The 20377-nt window shown below is 32.1% G+C and overlaps 1 protein-coding gene across 1 annotated transcript in view; it reads right to left on the bottom strand.

Annotated features, from left to right (window-relative positions):
- Positions 1-4027: 4027 nt before the first annotated feature.
- Positions 4028-20377, bottom strand: part of LOC143228093 (tachykinin-like peptides receptor 86C) — a 77565-nt gene continuing 61215 nt past the window's right edge. Inside the window, exons 4-5 of the mRNA XM_076459420.1 lie at positions 17827-18023; positions 4028-4979 (exon numbers count right to left, since the gene is read on the bottom strand). Of these exons, the coding sequence (XP_076315535.1) occupies positions 4805-4979; positions 17827-18023 (372 nt within the window). The 3' untranslated portion in view covers positions 4028-4804. The remainder of the gene's footprint in view (positions 4980-17826; positions 18024-20377) is intronic.

The raw sequence follows: 20377 nt of genomic DNA on the forward strand, positions 1-20377 counted from the left end.
TCAGTTCGTTGGGTTTGTTTTGAATTTCGCGCAAAACTACTAGAGGACTCTTTGTGCTCGCTGTCCCTAATTTAGCAGTTTAAGACTAGAGGGGAGGCAGTTAGTCATCACCACCCATCACCAACTCTTGGGCTACTCTTTTACCAATGAATAATGGGATTGATCGTAAATTTATAACGTCCCCACAGCTGAACGGGTTAGCATGTATGGCGTGACGATAATTCGAACCCGCGACCTTCGGATTACGAGTCCAATGCCTTAACCACCTGCCTATGCCAGGTCGCAAAAAGAATGAGTGTGTTTGTGTGGCTTTAATATTTTACAATCTAGTCATAAGTCTTTCAAAAGTTTAAAGAAACTGTTTCTAGACAAAACTCTTATTGTTCGTTTTATAAAATTTATCGAATCATCTTTCATTTACACTCTCTTGGATAAATCACAGGATTTAACTTAGAATCAGTCTTGGCATATTTATTTCTTGAAAAATACTGAGAAAAGTTTATAAAATAAAAATAATTTTAAGCTATTGAAAAAATGGCATTCGTGAAAAGAAACGGCCATTAATACAATATTTACAAGATCTATTGCGTGAATAATATTTATTTTCTTAGAATTAGCATATTGGTACACTGTAATTTAACGTAGTGCTGGGCAAAAACAATAAGTGCCCTTTGTAAAGTATCTGTAGATATTTACTCATAAATAGGCTACGGAATATTTTAGTTGTAATGCAAATTTATAACGATATACATTCTGGAAATTTTAATCGAGCTAGCGTTTATAGAATTTATGAAAAGATCTCGTTTCCACTTTATACATATGATAGCATTATTGATGCTTCATTTACTAACACTGTACATAAAAAAAAAACTTTCACTTTATAGATTGTGAAAACAGTAAATAAGGTACCATTTATAGTATGGAAATAACTGTTTTGTGCTCTACGTGTAATGATAATATTAACTGAGAACTCCTGTGCATAACGACTAACATGGAAACCTACAATATTGATAGAATTAGAATGAAAAAGGTTTGTGAAAAGTAATTTTTTACCTATAAACAAAGAAATCACATTGTCAAGATCATGTTAGACAGCCGGAGATCTTTTTGTTGCACACTCGTGTCGTTTCTCATCTATGAATTGTTTGTGATGATAATAGGATACAGACCAACTTAAAATATCTTAAACTTTTGTAATTAGATATTAAATTTGTATTTATCAATGAGGCTAATCCACTACAACGCAGTCCTAATTACAGAAATATTTGAACTAGCCTTGTTTCTCTAGTATGAAAGATTTGGTTTGATTTTCGCGCAAAGCAACACGAGGGCTATCTGCGGTAGCCGTCCTTAGTTTAACAGTGTAAGACAAGGGAAGGCAGCTAGTCATCGCCACCCACCGCCAACTCTTAGACTACTCTTTTACCAACGAATAGTTGGATTGGCCGTACATTATAACGCCCCATGACCGAAAGAGCAAACATGTTTGGTGCGACGGGAATTTGAACCCGCGACCCTCAGATTACGAGTTGAACGCCTTAACCCACCTGGCCATGCGGAGCCTGCCAGGTAGATACTATACGTGTTAAAATACAAAATAAGGAATGTTTTTTAATTATCATTTATACACCACTTCAAACGTTTTCAAGCACAGGCTCTGTAACCAGCCCTATTTGTAATCTAATTAAAGCATTAGTCTTAATACATAAAAGTAACGTAAAGCTTAGCTGAAACACTATTTGGCAAATTTTATTTTGCTTTTAGCTACAACTTAATGTCACAAAAGTTCCGAATTAAAGTAGTTTGCTGTTATATCACCGAAGTTATCAAAGACATAAGGATTATAAAAAGCATTTTAACAAGTCAACGTGAATATTGAGCATTCAGCATAAAAACCATAGTTTACCTATGGACAATCATGTAATAATTTTGTTGCTTAGCGACGATATTTATCGCAGAGTATTACCAACAAAAAGAGAATGAAAGCGTTCTCAACAGAGCGACAAAATGAATAATCCTTTTATAGCTATTGATTTTACACTTTGTATACCTGTTTTACCGTAGTAAAAGAGGGGTTGGTTTGCCGCGTTCTAGAAGTTCGGAATACTAAGATGGTGTCCCTGGCTCAAATCCATGCGATAATACAAACTATTCTCGGCCCGTCATGGTCAGGTGGATACGGCGATCGACTCGTACTCTGAGAGTCACGGGTTCGACTCCCCGTCTCACAAAACATTCTCACCCTTTCATCCGCGGGGCGGTTATAAAGTACGGTCAATCCCACTAATTTGTTGGTAAACGAATAGCCCAAGAGTTGGCGGTGGGTGATGATGACTAGCTGCCTTCTCTCTAGTCTTACACTGCTAAATTAGGGACGGATAGTACAGATATCCCTCGTGTAGCTTTGAGCGAAATTCAAAATCAAACAAACAAACTATTCTCCATACTTTAAGTTCTTGGGGCGTTACAAGAGTGACAGGAAATACCTTAAAATGGATACTACGTGAAAAAGTGCTGACAGGATAGAAATGAGAGCAGATTACTTTAGAAACTATTCCATAAATACAGCTTAACATGAAAATGTTAAATGAAACATTAGTTAGTTAGTTTTTCATTTGTTAAAAAATAACATGAACACCAGAATTTAGATTTTTTTACATTTTACATAACATCAATCATACAGTTGTTCAAGCTACATTAAACCGGTCTTTTAAAATAATAATAATAATAATAATAATTTGATACAAGTCTTTAAAATGGGATAGTTAATCCTAAAATTTGTTGGTAAGGTCTTCCCTCGTAGAACAGATATACTTCGAGTAGCTTTGCGTGACATTCAAACAAGTGTCAAGTCCACCAAACAGGTCAAATCTGACCCTTTCAGATCTGAGAAAACATAAATCCTGATTTTGGAAATAAGAATATTGGTGCTTCAGGTTTCGAATTTTGAACAAAGACACCTGGCCCACCAGTGAGTTAATAAATAAATGTATTTGAATAGTAGTTGAAATAAAGTGTATTAAATAACTTCACTCTTGTTAAACAGATATTAATTTTCAAGTGTCTTCATTGCAAACTAGCAACGACATGTCTACAGATCAAGTGAAGTTATACTTGTTTTACCATTGTAAGCTAGGGAAGAGTTATAGTAAATAAGTCACAATGAATATATTAGATAATTCAATATTCTAGAATGATTTTTTCTTCTAACAAACAGTCCTATAGTGCTAGATGAGCCTGTCATAAACCTTCTTTCTAAACAACGTTATCTTATTTCTTCAGACTGCTCTTACGTTAAAATAAAACAAAAATACATACATTATCCGCGAGACTGACATAGGGTTAGAGTGTTCTACGTAATTCTCAGTAATTAGTACAACTTTGAAGACCTTGAGACTCCTAATAAGACATTCCTTGTTCTATCTTGGTGGAGGTTTTGCCACATTTTGCAGTTTATTTGAATATATTTTAAGATCTCACTGCTAATCGCTGGAAGAATTTACTCACTCAAGATTCCTAGTAAAAATCATTAGTCATAGTATAAATAAAATAATCAGAATTGTCTTCAATAACATTCTTGCAATAGGAAAGTAGTATTACAATGATTACATTGTTCTTTGAGTGAAGATATTCTAAACCTTTTCAGTAATGTTGTTTTTTTTTCTCTCGTTTCTAATATGATTTTAATATTATTGTGGATTATTTTTGTGGATATTGAAATAAATTATTTCTGGTTTTACATTGTGCAGTCTAAGAATAAACAATTTTACTTAATTCTGTGGTTATTTTAATAAGTAGCATTAATTTATTATTTGTGATTGCAAATAAATTAACTTTAATAAACAACTTGTTAGTTATAGCAGTATATGAGGTATACTGACATTAACAAACATATAAAGTTTAATAAATAAGCCTGTATACTATTTTTTAGTTATGATTAATTCACTTATAAAATATACATTTTTAAAAAGTCATCAGAAAAATTACAACGAATTTTATTAAACACAAAAATTACACTGACAGCAAAGTTATAAAAAACAAATTAGTCATATACAAAACAACAGCATGACGTAAGAATACATAATATCAATAATATTATGATGTGATAGTAAGCACGTCACACCTTAAACTTATGTTTTATCACACACCAGTTTACTTATCAAAAAGAAGTGTGCGCCAGAGTTGAGGAATTTTGTTTATCTTTATCTTCTGATTTCATTTTGCTAATAAGAGTGATAAATATAAAAATTGATATCATACTACGTATAAATAAAATCATGTTTATAATAAACTTTCGAAGACTAAGTTCAGGGCTCGAAATTTATTAACATTTAAATCGGAAGAGAAAATATTTTCACACAAAATCTAACACAGAAAACTCTTAATATGTAAGCTCCTAATCTTTATTGACACTGGTCAGTATTCTGAAAATAGAATGAGATATCAGGTAAATGCACGAATATTAGCTGCAAATGTCAGCCATCTTGATTCATTGAATGTCCATTTCACGTTTACTTACACTGACACTTTTATTAACAAGTATTGATACATAAACCATCTTTTGATTACACAATATTGTTATTAATATTTTAAAACATGCCTAATTATACTTATAATAAGAATTGTCTGAGAAATTTCTTTTTAAGAAACAACATGAATAGAAATTAGTTTCCTTTTTCAACTATTTCTTAAACTGAAATTAGTTGTACCAATAGGTCAAAAATTAATTTATCTCATACATCAGTTTGTTTCAACAGTAACCATAGGTTGTCGTAGGATTGACTGTTTTAATTTATTATTAAAATTAAGCTGAAGAATTTCTTTTTACTGCCAGCATGTACCCGTTGTTTGGAATCAGATTGTTTAATCGCATGACTTCCCGTCGTGGTTCCAGTTGCCTTCGTGGTGGGAGCGGACTCTGTGGGATGGAATGCTTGTCACAACATCTGCACAGAATTATTTCAACATTGCGTCTGAATCTGTTGAACAAAAAAAAAGACCGGTAATAATTCAAGTACAATCTAAAGTATTCTGTTTTAATATTTCCTGGTTGTAATTTTAATTAGGTTTTCTTGCTTTTACATCGTGATGCTTTGAGGAATATGTAACATGTCCATATTTATCTTGCTTGTTAAATTTAAGAAAAACAAGTAAAATCATTTTTTGCCGTTGGGCTAATTTTAAAGTTAATTACAATACTTTAATTTTATCTTTGATTAACTAAAGTGAAGCTTATAAATTTTTTTGCCGTTGGGCTAATTTTAAAGTTAATTACAATACTTTAATTTTATCTTTGATTAACTAAAGTGAAACTTATAAAATGAGTCTTAGCAGTTTTGATTCAAAACCGTTCATGGTTGAATCTCAAAAGGCTCTAAATTCGAGCCGAAAAAACTGCTGAATCCATTCCACATATTTAGTTGCTAAAGCGTTATAAATGTGACAGTCAATTCCATCCTTAGGTTAATAATAGTTGCATATTATACGGCCAGTGCTGCTGATTGGGTTTCCTCCCTCTTATCAATAGTTCTAAATTAAGGATGGCTATGGCTGAACCTTAGGGATCTCTTACCTAGCTATGTAGCCCATATATCATATAAAATTCCGCTCATTTTGAAATATCAAATACTGATTTAATAAACTTACGTATATCCTTGTCACGTGCCCTGTTAACTCAAGAGATGCATATAAAATCAACATAGGGGTTTCTATTTTAAAGTGTTTCTTTTTAACTAATGTGATTCAATTCAACGTTTTGTATGAACTTTTGTTTTGTATTTACCCGTATTCGTTAGGCAGTTAGCTAAAACTGCGTTTAAAGTGTAGTTCTAGATTGATTAAATTCCGATAAATATTGTGTTTGTGTCTTAGATAAATAAATCAGATAAAAGCTTTAAATTGAATGCCCATTCTGCCAGACCATGAAAGAGATTGCTTCTATTTTACTTTGTATTCGACTGAATTTAACATGAGTTAGAACGAAACTGTAGGTAAATCTATGCTTGTTTGTTTGTTTTTTGAATTTCGCGTAAAATTACAAGAGGGCTATCTGTGCTAGCCGTCCTTAATTTAGCAATGTAAGACTAGAGGAAAGGAACCTAGTCATCACCACCCATTGCGAACTCTTGGGCTACTCTTCTATAAACAAATAGTGAAATTGACTGTAACATTATAGCGTTCCACGGTTGAATGACCGAGCATGTTTGGTGCAACGGGGATTCGAACCCGCGACCCTCAGATCACGAGTCGAGCGCCTTAACCACCTGGCCGTGTCGGACAACAACGGTGTATCTTGGATATATATATATATAAATGATACTGACAGTTAGTATTTATTTAGCTTCGATTGACTACGATTTTTTTGTTATCACTATTCAGTTGTCAGCTCTTGCTTGCAAAACGTCTCACGTTCTTTGTCAGTAAAATCTCAGATAAATATTTATTAGTTCTTAGGCCACTATATTATGTTAATAACAAGAAGATTCATATGGAATATGGAAATAAAAATTTAGAAAATTAAACATATTTACACTACACGAACATGTTCATTATAATTTCTGGTATATAACCTTATTGTTATTTTTCCTCTTATTATTATTACATTATTATTTTGTGTAGTGGAAATAGACATTCCGATTGCCATCTTCAATATTTTGTCAGAAATTGCTCGAATTAAAAATATTTCCTGTTTTTGGTTGAAAGTGTTCAAACCAGCCTCTAAATGAAAAAAAAAAGTGAAAAAGAAAAAAGGTAAGAAACTGAGAATATTAACAGAAAATAGTTATACACATTTCAAGTGATTGAGTTTATCACTAACTGTCGTGATATGAAAGAGTGTTTAATTCAGATACTGTTAATTTTGTTTATTTTATGAATGAATATTTTATGAGTGTTTAGTTTTCTATTTTTACTATAAGAAAGTTAAAAGTAGACGAATATCTGAAGTTGTGCTTGTAAACCATTGATGTTGAAAATACATGTGTATTTATATATATATATATAGTTTGAGATAAGCGGAAAACAGCAGACGAGAAAGTAAAATTACAAGAAGGAGCTCGGCCAAAGTAAAGTTAACTGGAGAGAAAGGCCAAACGGTAAATGTGAGAAAAACGGAGAAAAACTAATAATGGTAGTTTTAGTTATATATAATATAGTTTATATAATTATAGTTATAAAAACTATAAAGAATAGTTTATTTCGCTAAAAATAGTTCTAAACTAATTGACCTAGACTTGCTGAACTTTGTATTTCTGATAATTCTCTCTCTGTTTGTCAAAAAAAGAAAAGGAACAGACAAATTTAAGAGCAACTCGACGAGGAAGTAAGTGAACTATATTTTAATAGTTTGTCGATAGTTATAAAAGAATATAGTTTGGCTTGTCAACTGAAAAGTAATTGATTAGGACTAAATGGACTTTTGACAAAAGGAAGAGAACTTTATGTGTAGTATTTATACGTATAATCTCTATAGTGTAAAATAATGATTGTATATAGGTCTGACTTGTTCCGAATATACATTATTTTGAAAATTAGTGACGTCCGTGCTGTTCATCCATTATTAAGTTTATCACCAACAAATCACAGGCACCTACTGTAGTAGAATTCAAGGGCCAACACAAGTATAGTATAAATAAAATACTTTTCATTCCTACAGTTGAAGAAATAACGAATATTAAGTTCCGACATAAACACAAGAACAATTCTTTATCAAAATTCTTCGTTTCAAGGCAGCCAAAATTTTATTGCTTTTAATGAAGAAAATCTTATGTTGTTTTGTAGGTTTACACGTGCAAAACATGTATATAAGTTAGAGTGAAAATTATTTCTTTACTTAAAGTGTAGTATTTTCAAAGTAAATTTCAAAGTAATTTCAAAGTAAATATTGAACAAAATTGATCTATAAAAATAATCACGTAGATAAACGATAATGACTTGTAGACTTTTATGGAATGTTTTAATAACACCAAGCATTTTAATTCTATTTTTAAATTAAATTATAACAAAACAATACTGAGTGTATCACGTAGGTGCCTAGACTTCTTGAAAATGTAGTCATGCTGACACAAACATGTACTTGCAAAAAAAAGTCAAATGAATTGTGACTAAATTTATTTCCTATTTATACAGGATGTAAAAGTCGTCTAATGTTGTGATATCTTAAGTTTTGCTTCTAATATAAGTTTTATAATTCATGTTTGTATTTCATCATCTGCCTTTTTTGCTTTGCTTATAAATTTGTTTGATGAATTATTAATCTTTAAAGAGCTTGCAGAAACGACCCTGTTGTCACATTTCAAACAGATGTTTAAAGGCAGGTGGTGAAAATTTGTTTACATATCTGACAAACAACAACACTAAAATCAAAATATCATAAGATGATTGACAAAATTCCTCTCGCTAACCAGAATTCACTTCACAAAATGAGGTCCAAGACAAAAATTCATTCTTGAGACTACTTGTATGTTTACTATTTTTCCAGTAAAGGTTTATTAAGCAGAACTTGAGATTAAGTCATTCGTGCAATCCTAAGTTTTCTGGAAATGTCTGAATGTGGCTATTGAAATAAATAAAGAAATACTTAAACTCTCTTAAAAACAAAGTGAATCAAATGGGATATCATGCTATAGCCAAACAAAGGCGTTGGGTTGTTTTCATGACGTACAGAGCTAGTAACACGTTAACTAAAAAAATGGGGAAGCGAACTAAGTTATTACACAAAGCGTTGTTACCACAAGACCTTTAGACTATCAATACTGTTGACTGGACACGTGGATAGGATAGACCATTGTATAAGATTTGTAAGGCGACTACTGTTAGATTATATAGATTTAATGTAACCGCTAGGCGTCAGCTTACCAAACTCACCAATAATTCAGAGCAGCAACTATGCTACAGATTAGCTCACAAAAGATCAAACACGCTTACTGAATCCGAAAACAATTAATTAAACGTGTACAGAATGCTCTAGTTTGAGAAAGATGAGGACAGCTTGCGGTTCACTTTCAAGTAGTGTTAACGAGATGATAGAAGATCTGATAATTCATTTATTAACTCTTTTTGAGATTGCCGCACAAGGTACGACTTGTATGAGTGGTCATACGACTTACTAGCAAGTGTTAACGAACATGCTTTAGGCTCCAATGATACTGCAAACACATCACATTACTGGTTATCTATTTATTGTTTTGGAATTGGATGCTATTGATTTTTTTTAATAAAACTAATTGTACCTTATCATAGCTAGAATATAAAAGGAGTTACGAAAGATGTTATATAAAACTTCGTTCACGTGTGTTGCATTTAGATCATATGCTTTCTGTCAGGCTTAAAAGCAGTGTAAAGAATGTTTTAAACTACGTCTACACACGTTTGTTTGTTGTCAGTGCATACACACATTCAGCTACCTGTACTGTGTCCATCGCGGGTAACAAAACCTGTGTTTTGGTGTTATAGACTTACCGCTGAGCCACTGATGGGTTATCAAATGTAAATGAGAAAAGAAGAGAACAGATGAAATGCACACAAGATAAGTAAGTCAAAAGTAAGTTATCTGAAGCAAGACATTGCTGCTTTAAAGTACCGTGTTGAAGTATTTAATTCTTATAAAGGAAAACCATAGTGTACAAAATAGAACATATTAAAATAACAGTAAACTAAACAACAATATCGTGAAGAAGATATAAATATTAAAACGAAGTCATAATAATAAAAATGTAAAGAACGAAATGTATACTTAATATAGAATGTAAAATAAAGTTTTCCTTTATTCGTGTTCCGTTTACCTTCTTCAATAACTATTCTAAATATCTTGCATGTCTTGTGTTGTTTTCCTGCCTTCCTTATAAACCGTACCTGTACGTGCTAACTGTACTTGTTTATCTACAGAAGTATGATAGCGTTTCTTCAACCTTTATCTTCTGATACCTTCATTACTGAACTCGAATTATTAATAGCTGTAATAAATATCCAAAACGTGGAAAGTAACCATTTAGTTTTCTTTAACAAATGTCTTGGGAATAGTGCTTTACCATGTTGATTGAAACTAAATTATTACCATCAGAAAGTAAACGACATTATTTTTAACAGCATAATATATTTTACCATTTCGTGGGTACTGTGATACCACTGAGAATTGGTCGCTTTATATGGAAATGGAAATGTATGAAGCAGTATTTTTCGACGTCAAATCTTCATACATTCAGATCATAAGGATGTGTTCAAGTTGGAAATTATCTTTTTTACTTAATGACATACAGCTAACTGAAACGTTTTTTTGTTATTAAGCACAAAGCTACACAAAAGGATATTTCTGCTCTGCCAACTATAAATATCGAAATCCGGTTTCTTGCAATATAAGTCCGCAGACATATAACTATGCCACTGGAAAGGTGCAACAGATATGGCATAACGTAAGTGACCTATATATTTATCATGATAAATTTTGTCAGTTTTTCATGAACCTTGTTTTGGAAGTTTAACTGAAGATTAATTAGTTTAAATATGGTATCTATCTGTACAGTATATATTGCTAAACATACATTTATATATAGATAAGCTATGCTGGAATTAGAAAGTGGTCAGTTTCTGTTGAATGCGCGTTTCAGAAAGTTTATAATTTTTAGTAGTTTTTCAATGTTAGTTTGAAATATCAGAAATAGTAGCATATGTTAAGCCACGACATAAGAATATAATTTTGGGGAGTTAAGAAATAGAACACGTTCAATGAACATATGCTAATGTATATAAAGTGAAGTAAAACAATAATGTAATATACAGTACAGTGGATGGGCCTAAAGTTTCACTGACAATATCGGAGCCGTGTTTGAGATAAATAGTTGGCTTTTGGATGCCTAGCGTTACTTAGTAACGAATTAAATATTGTTCAGCTGTGAATTTATTATGTTAAGAGGAACATATATTTCAAACTCTATCCAAGAAACTTGGTTCAGTGCTTCTATGTTCCAGTCTCTTTACGTATTCCTCGTGCTTGAACTCTGTCGAAGCGACTCCTGTAATCGTTAAAGTCAATTATTCTACTGTCGTATTCCTCTAATATGTAAAAGCGAGAATCACGCACGTAGTTGAGTACATTTCGTATATTGTATAGTTCTGCAATATAACCATTACGTGTCCATAATACGTAATAGTCAATTATTTATCCCTTGAAGAGTGTGCGTGTACATGTTTGTGCATTTCTACGTTCTAGATTGTTCTCAGTTCTCTCTCATTATGTGTATGTGTACATGTGTTCAATAGGATATCCTCTAACACTAGGTCTTTAATTGTATTGTTATTCAGAAGTTTTAAATAACCAAAATAAATATATATTATTATCTAATTTTCTTTCTTGTCGTTTGAAGGGAACTATTTTTTGTCAGTACTATGTATAACATACACACACCTGCTAACTTGCTAAACGTTAATCGTTTTGTTACTAATCCAATTTATTTCACACACACGTATGTACTCAAGCTTTCCGATATATGTCACTGTAATATTAGAAAACCTGGTCGCTACGCGAAAAACGAGGCAATAAATTTGAAACCCTTATGGGATATACTAACAAAATATTTCAAGACCCGTAGAGCTGTTAGATTTATTTTCTCTATAATTATCTACTTTTTCACGATTCTGTGAAATTTGACAATAATCAACATGTTTTCCATGTACTCTAAATCAAATCTACCTTACGTAAAGCATAAATGAAAAAAAGAAATATTATTATCACAGAAAATAATAGAATATTTAATAGCTTCTTGCATGTATTTCAAAACAATGGTTGAAATAGTTGAGAAATGTTTTTTTTATGTAACAGAAAAACTACTTTTTTTTTTACCTTCGACCCAGCATTGAGTTGATACATTAATATTTATCTGAAATAAAGTTGATATAAATGTAATTTTTATTATTACCTCACAGCTGTAATAGTAGTTTCATGCTTTAATTAATTATCAGCCCTCTGGTGGTATACCGATAAGCACTGTGCTTAACTACAAACAAAATTTATGATCAGGATCTGTAAGACGACGGCTGAAGAACGACATTGCGGTACAGGTGAAATACGTGGTAGATGTAATGGGCCCAAGTTTTTGTGCTCATATATTTTGAGTTGTAGTTTTTATTCAATAAAATTATTGTTTTTGTTTTTTACTTATTAAGTATATTTCGTTTTGTTCGTTGCAGTCTTTAGAAACTACTTCAAAGCAAGCGCCTTAACTCTGACATTTTTCACGAGTAAAACCTCTTTTTTTTATAAAAGAGCTTTTTAAGTTTTCTTATCTTATTTTCTGATCATAATGAACTTCATCTACAAGTCAGTAGTTTAATATATCGTTGTTTTTTTCTCCCATTATACTGGACATAACGAACAAAATAAGCTAAAAAAAAATCTTAAATTAAAGATTGTTTGTTTACATTTCGCGCAAAGCTATTCGAGGGCTATCTGCGCTAGCTGTCCCTAATTTAACAGTGTAAGACTAGAGGGAAGGAAGCTAGTCATCACCACCCACCGCCGACTCTTGGGCTACTCTTTTACCAACGAGTAGTGGGATTGACCGTGACATTATAACACCCCACGGCTGAAAGGACGAGCATCTTTAGTGCGACCGGGATTCGAACCCGCAACCCTCAGATTATGAGTCAAACGCCTTAACCCACCTGGCCATACCTGGCGCTAAATTAAGAGATCGGGATCTGAAAAAGAAGAACTGTAACTGAACTGTGATCTGTGTTTAACAATATTATAGACATGACCAATGTACAGAGTGGACAACCAGAAGTGATGAAGTTAAGTAAAGATGTGTAAAAGAGATTAAAGTACAAAAAACATTATAATTATAATAAAAATTAAACAATGAAAATATAAAAACTCTCAAGATGGACAAAAATTAATGTATCGAAAATGATGACAGTGTTTTACTACAAAAGGAACTGGTATACAAACCAAATTATTTATAGGACTGGGCGCAGCCTAGTAGTTGGCGTGCTGGACTGTGGATCCTAGGTTTCATGATTTGTACCATGTTATCGCCATAAAGAAAGATAAAAATTCTCTCTTTGCACTTTGAAGCCCTGGGTGCATTATAAGAATGACAGTCAAAATCCACTATTCGATTAGAGTAACCCAAGTGTTGGGATTGACTAGTTGCCTTCCCTCTAATGATATTAGGTAAACCAGGTGAAATGTTGGATACAAAATAAACAAATGTTTTTCTTTATAGAACCGATAAAACTTTTTTTTTTAAATTATGAACGGGTACTATAGATATCTTTCCAGTAGCTTTGTGCAAAATTAATGAATCATCAGCACCACCTATATCGTAAGAGGTTAAACTAATGGGCGGTTTGTTTGTTTGGTTTAACACAAGGTTAAACAATCGGCTATTTACTTTCTGTCTACTGTGAGGAATCGAATTCTGACTTTTAGCTTTGGAAGTTCGTAAATAACTGATGATACACCCAGGCACTCAGTTTAAAAAACAAGTTTTTTGTAGAACTTAATTTACTTACGACAAGTGTTTTAACATATTTTTGAAAAGTAAGTTAAACCCTTACATTTTTAAGCCTCATAGAGAGATATTATACAACTTAGAGTTAATACTGAAATGTTATTACTGAAATCCTGTTGACATTTTGCATTGTTTATGTAATTCTTGCTTCTTGCAAACTACAGACACTTTTTGCACTGTGTTTGAGAATTGTTTCTTAAGCAATGTACAATGGTTCCCTTGTAATAATTAGTGTAACATTTCTTATGATATACAAACCTTTAACTGGTAAATTAAGATCCACAAATATTACCAACTTATGAAATAACATATCCCAAAACGTTTACCCAGTTTCTAAACAAAGATGCAAAGGCTAGAAACTGCATTTTTATTGCTGGTGAAATTGTTGCTTTTTCAACATTTTGTTTACATTTTCTTTATTTAACAGACTCCCATTTATTACCTTACTGAAGTAAATTGGAAATTATCTCCACGAAACTCGGATCATGTTCAAGAGAAACTGCGGATAGCTATTTACTGTGTAACGATCAATGTTACCACATTAGCTGATGCTTTTCACACATTTTCTCAGTAACCTTTGTGCGTACTTTATTCATGTTAAAATTACACTTTGCATGAAAACATTATGTTTTGTTAAACCCTACATGGCCTGGTGGTTAAGGCACTCGACTCGTAATCCGAGTGTCGCAGGTTCGAATTCCTGTGATACCAAACATGCTCGCTCTTTCAGCCGTGGGGGCGTTATAATGTGACGATCAATCCCACTTTTAGTTGGTAAAAGAGTTGGCGGTGGGTATTTATAACTAGCTGCCTTCTCTCTAGTCTTACACTGCTAAATTAGGGACGGTTAGCGAAGATAGCCCTCGTGTAGCTTTGCGCGAAATTAACAAACGAACATAAAAACACTCCTACTGCCTCTAAACAATATTGTAATGTATATTTTAAAAACAAATAGACTATGAATCAAATAGAACTCGTTCATTCTCTACAAAAACTCACTTGTAAACATTCTTGTTTTTTCATAATAAAACTGTTTGCTCGCAAGAGCTTAAATTAGGTTTCTGAGCACAGCTAACTTAAAGTGGAACACCAGTAGTTTTTAAGTCTATATAAATATCCATATTAAGATTAATATTTGTCCAGAACTAACGCTGTTTTAAATTATGTATTTCTTCAATAGTTACCACGCAAACCAACAACAAAATAAAAATTGCGAGCGACATTACAAAGTATGTTACAATGTCTGCAATTTAGAATTTTAAAAGAGCAGTCCTTGTTAATTCCTTATTAGTCCTTGTTTAATATTTTGGTAGTTTATTATTCTTGAATCTCTAAATAACTCAATGATATATAAGCAGTTGGATCTATAATATCAGATTCACACGTTACGGAACTGATTAGGTAGTGAAGTTCGTTGAGAAAACCAAGTGGCACAGCGTTAACTCTGTAGCATTATACAGTTAAAATACTGCTTTAGATACTCATGGTGGACACCCGTACAGGTAGCCCGTTGTCTAGTTTTTGTGCTTAACTACAAAAACACAAATAATATGAGCAGAATGTTCTTCAGTCAGTTGTAATATGAATTACTTAATATCACTGTTATATAACAGAAAGTTTTAAAATATTTAAAGTTTCCAATATATTAGGTCTTTCATGAATAATTGAATAAGGAAAGATAGCACAAAATTTTAATATATGTATATATAAGCTCTTTTTAAATTCAGTTTTGTAGTTTAGCCTTAGGTATGTTAAGAATATCATGTGTTATAGTAGAGGCTTTCTTATGTTATTATAACGGTCACACAGTGGAAACTTTACTGCGTTTGTTAAGTTAAATATTTAATTAAATGGGTTTCGAAAGTATTTTCTTCACAGCGTTTTTATTTTTTTACGTGTTTAATTAAACCTTGTCTGTTTTTCTCACTAGGATGATTCTTCTAAGGTGAATATATATTGTCGGTGAACAACGTATAAAATAAACTCAGAAATGCCGCCCATTTTGTAAAGCCCAAGATATCCGTACATTTCAGAACATGTTACATTCACTACAAAGAAAATAATCGAGAAACATTTCCTATTACCAAGAAATAGGATTAGATGTTATTTTGAATTTTTATTTTAATCTTTATAAACATCTGAGAACAGTTCTGTTGTTTCTTTCTTTGTTGCAGAATGCATAATAAAAATAGAACATTTCGAAATGGATGCCACATTTATAGAAAGATAAATTTTTCGATTAAAGGAAAATTCTCTAAAAATTTGTTTCTAATGCAGTTTTTCAAAGTGAATTACACTAGATTAAATACCTACACTATTGATTGTTTGATAAGTTAATGAATAAATTTAATGATTTTTAACTGGTTACAAAGTAAATAGTTATTAATTTTTTATCTAGAAAAATGTTGGTTAAATCGAATAAGATTGTTTGTTTTTGAATTTCACACAAAGCTAATCGAGGGCTATTTGCGCTTGCCGTCCCTAATTTAGCAATTTAAGACTAGAGGGAAGGCAGCTAGTCATCACTTCCCACAATCAACTCTTGGGCTACTCTTTTACCAACAAATAGTGGGATTGATCGTCACATTATAACACTCCCACGGCTGAAAGGGCAAGCGTGTTTGGTGCGACGGGAATTCGAACCCGCGACCCTCAGATTACGAGTCGAATGCCTTAACCCACCTGAACATGCCGGGCCAGATCGAATAAGAAATCGTAACCTTGTGCTGGATGAAAATTAGTGAGAGTTTTTTCCAGATGATAATAACTTACTTTAATTTCAAAACGGAATAGCTTTATTTATTGGTACAGAATTGTACAAAATAATGGAATCATCTGTTTCACTCTGAGGTTTGGTATCTAAGAGGAGAAAGTAAAATCATGTGACATCTTTTCTACACAGTGACTTACTCTATATAATTTGTCTTAACTTCAATTTTTGTTTTTTAAAGAAATATTCTAATATTTTCTTTTAGGTTTCTCAGAAGACCCAATTTTAAACCAAATCGACTTGGATTCTTAATAATGTATTCTGGGAAAAGTATCAGAAAGTGGTATCCGTATGAGCATCAGAAACAACAAACAATTATATTATATAAGACAAATATGACAGTGGTCGAAAAATTAAGTTGACAGATCCTGACAAATAGTATTAGCAGCAAGTAGAGCGACCAAAACAAGAAACTGCTGTGTCAAAAGTGTGCCGTGTGCAGAGCTTTAGGTTAGCTCGTATCAACCACTCTCTGTCAAAACAACTCGAACATAACTGCACAAAATGGATTATTATAGTGGTATCATCAATAAGAAACGTCTAATAATACTAAAACTTTTTAAAGCCAAAACGAATTATGGCAAGAGCATACATACAAATTCAATGGCTTGATGAGATTTTTTTTTTTTTTTCATTTTCCGATAAAGTGCACGAGTTTGGTGGGAAGCGTTTGTATACCCATGAATGTTTTATGCCATCAATTGCGTAAGACTGAGGTTGTGTGAATGCCATGAAAAATGCCATCTGTAATAAATAGAACGTACCATATCTCTGAAACCAAATTGGACAGAAAAAGATACTTTCTGTGGTTAAACTCTTCAGCGAGAGGGAATCTTCAACAGCCGCAGCATTTAATTATTTTAGGTAGGATTAGAGTAAAATCATCTGTGAGGCATGTTTTATTAGCTATATATTTGTTCATCAGCAATACCTTGCGTGGAGCGTGCGTATATCCGATTCAGTTTTATTAGTCCTCATAATCTCTTCCAGCTTATCCTCAAATTTAAATCATTTAGACAGGATTAGAACAAATTGATCTTTAGATCTTGAGCGAGATCAGATACGTCAATCGAAAAGGTTTGACTTCCTGAGTCCAAATCTGTAATTAAAGCTGAAATCGGTCAAGAGATGACGAAGCTAAGAGCTGAAAGTTTATACTTGAAACAAACAAACAAACTGAGGTCCATTCCATGATTTTCTATACCGCGGCAAAAATACCTGTCCTAAACATAGTATTTGAGGGATTGAAGATACGTTTATAGCTGGTTTTCGAAACTTTAAATGATATAACAGTAGACATGTCTACGAGGCTAAATATAGCATTTTTTTACGTTTGATTGGTTTCATAGTAGATATTAAGACACAAAGATTCATATTTTTTCACATCTATGAATCGTACAACGTTAGATAAATGAGAATTAAACATATATTATTTTACTTAGGGGTGTCTAACAAGTATAAAAATAACCATAATGGTTTGCTAAAAAACAAAAAAAACTGTTGCTACTTGATCAATCAAAAGCAGGTCAAACATAGTATCTGTCTTACCTCTGATTCGTCCAAAAATAGATTAGTGGATTAAACATAGCATTTGCCATAGCTAACCAGTAGATAGCCAAGTACAGATGTTGAACAAACTTGGCTTTCACGAGTTCCTTGTCATGGTAGGTATAAAGAAAGTAGATATGGTAAGGTAGCCAACAAACTCCAAATATCACCACAATAGCGGTTAACATTCGCACCACCTGATAAAGAAGAAAACAATACGTTAAAGATATAATCTATACATGTCATGGTCATGAGTATAAAGCTAGGCATATATTTAAATAGATAATACTAATTTTTATTGAAGCTTTTTACGTGATGTTTAAAGATAAAATTAAATAAGTGACGTTTATATGTGTTGTTTTCTTTTTCAAGTAAAGCTTAAAGCTGTTCAACGAACCATCTTTACTGTTACCACCACGTGGATCAAAAACTAAATATGCGCATTAGTCGTCTTCAAGTTAACTACTGAGCTACCACAAAAAGTTATTTATATGGAAAATAATCTTTCTGGAAATATTTTAAAACTATCAAATTAGTTCAAGTTTATTAATGAAAGATTAAATACCTATACAAATTTGTTTCTAATGTTTGAACTTTTAATACGCGTTTATCATTTATAAATTCATATTTAAAACTTCATTCTGAACAAATTATAAGTAAAATTGAAAAATTATATGTTATGGGTAGGTTGTGAGATCAGATATCAATCGTTCCCATGGCTATTAAATTTATATATTAGCTAGTTACTTATTGTTTATATTTATGCTTATGATTACTAGGCGCTAGTTAGCTTCATCCTACATTTATTCTACTAATATACGACCATTTTCTTATTAAAACACAGGATTAGATTATAATTTATCTTATTAGAAAGCCAAGTTAGTTATCCACTTGTTTGGGTGAAGTTGACCGAATGTGTTATCAGTTACTTTTTTATAGGTGTTTATTTTTCACGTGTGCGGTTTATATACCATTGTTCAAACACCCAAGTCAATAAAATCTGGCTATGCATTTTAAAATCATTCAAATAGTTCATCCAAAGCCTAACAATGAAAGACCAGATGAATGGATACCACTTCTGTCTTTCTAACAAAATAACAAAGGTTCGAATCTCGATTCTCGTCGTCGCATACATCGATCTTGGGGTTTCCCTGAAATAAAGCAATTTATAAACATAATTATATTTATGTGATCGTGTAGAAATTCAACTATGATAAAAAACAAAAACCGATTATATATAGTATGCTGTTTTTCGCAATAAACCATTATTCACACACACGCATAAGTGTCTAATTAACGGTAGTATAAACTTAGGTGATTCAACAAACATTTATACATTAAGCGAAAGTGAAAAGATTTTACACAACGTTCGTATCTTGTACCAAACTTGTTTTTAGTTTTTGAATATTTTTTTCAAAATTTCTCTTGTAGGCTATTCATCAGGTTTAATGTTTGTTCTTACATAAATAAGCACATTAACTGTAATATCCTTAAACATATAATTTTAAGGCATTTATTTGAATATATTTAGGCTTACATGACTGAACTCCTATTCCTTTCAACAATCAAGACTTCCACTAAATTAATAAAATTATTCATTTCTTTGAAGCCAGGAGATAAAAATGTGCTGTGTTTTCACAGGTTTGAGTAAACACCCAAGTCTAATATCGAAATTTTCGCAAAAGTTGTATATCTCAGTATAAAATAAGAATAAATATATAAGCTCTTTCTCATAACTGGTTCTGTGGAAATTCACAAGACACGGAAATATTTCAGAAAGCTCCTCGCCAGATAAAGAAATATATTCAAACGAAAATCCAAAACCTTCATTTCTCTTGAGATTTTCAAACTTGATGAAGTTTAGTGATTGATGTTATTAGGTGTGCTGACTTCCCTTAAGAGTTAACAGGCAAGCTTCAGAAAATAACAGGAGGTCTGAGAGAAAATTTAACACGGGGTGAATTTGAACTCTTGAACTTTAACCGAGCTTGAAGATATAAAAGGAAATAGAAACAAATTATAACAAAATGAAACAACGTTTATTTAGGTCGCAGAAATAATTTGAAAAGCTTATTCACAACGAACGAAACCTTTACTGGAGTTAGCTGGTTGTCTCTATAGATGTCAAGAAGTTGTGTTAAAAAACTGTTCGAGGCTGAGACAATACTACAGCGAATAGACGAAACAATAATGCTATTCTTGACACTTGTGCTACCCACCTCACTGATGATCAGTTCCAAGGAAAGATAAGAAAGACATATTGTTGAGAAATCATCTGACTATTTATACATAGTATATACAACTTTACAGAAGTATTTTCCAATACAGAAGTCCCTACGTAAATAACCCAGAATAATATCAGTCTATGACGAAAATAACTTAGCTTCTTTTCGACCAGCTTTTTATGTTAGATTATATATGTCTGCGTTAATGAACAATGTTTTAAAAAAGCACACATTAAACAAGATGGTATATGGCAGACGCGTGGTATGCCTAGGTACCATAGTGGATATATTGGCGAGTTGTCAGTTTAAGGATCTAACATTCGAAT

Source organism: Tachypleus tridentatus, chromosome 10 (genome assembly GCF_004210375.1).
Source record: "Tachypleus tridentatus isolate NWPU-2018 chromosome 10, ASM421037v1, whole genome shotgun sequence".
Lineage (NCBI taxonomy): Eukaryota > Metazoa > Arthropoda > Merostomata > Xiphosura > Limulidae > Tachypleus > Tachypleus tridentatus.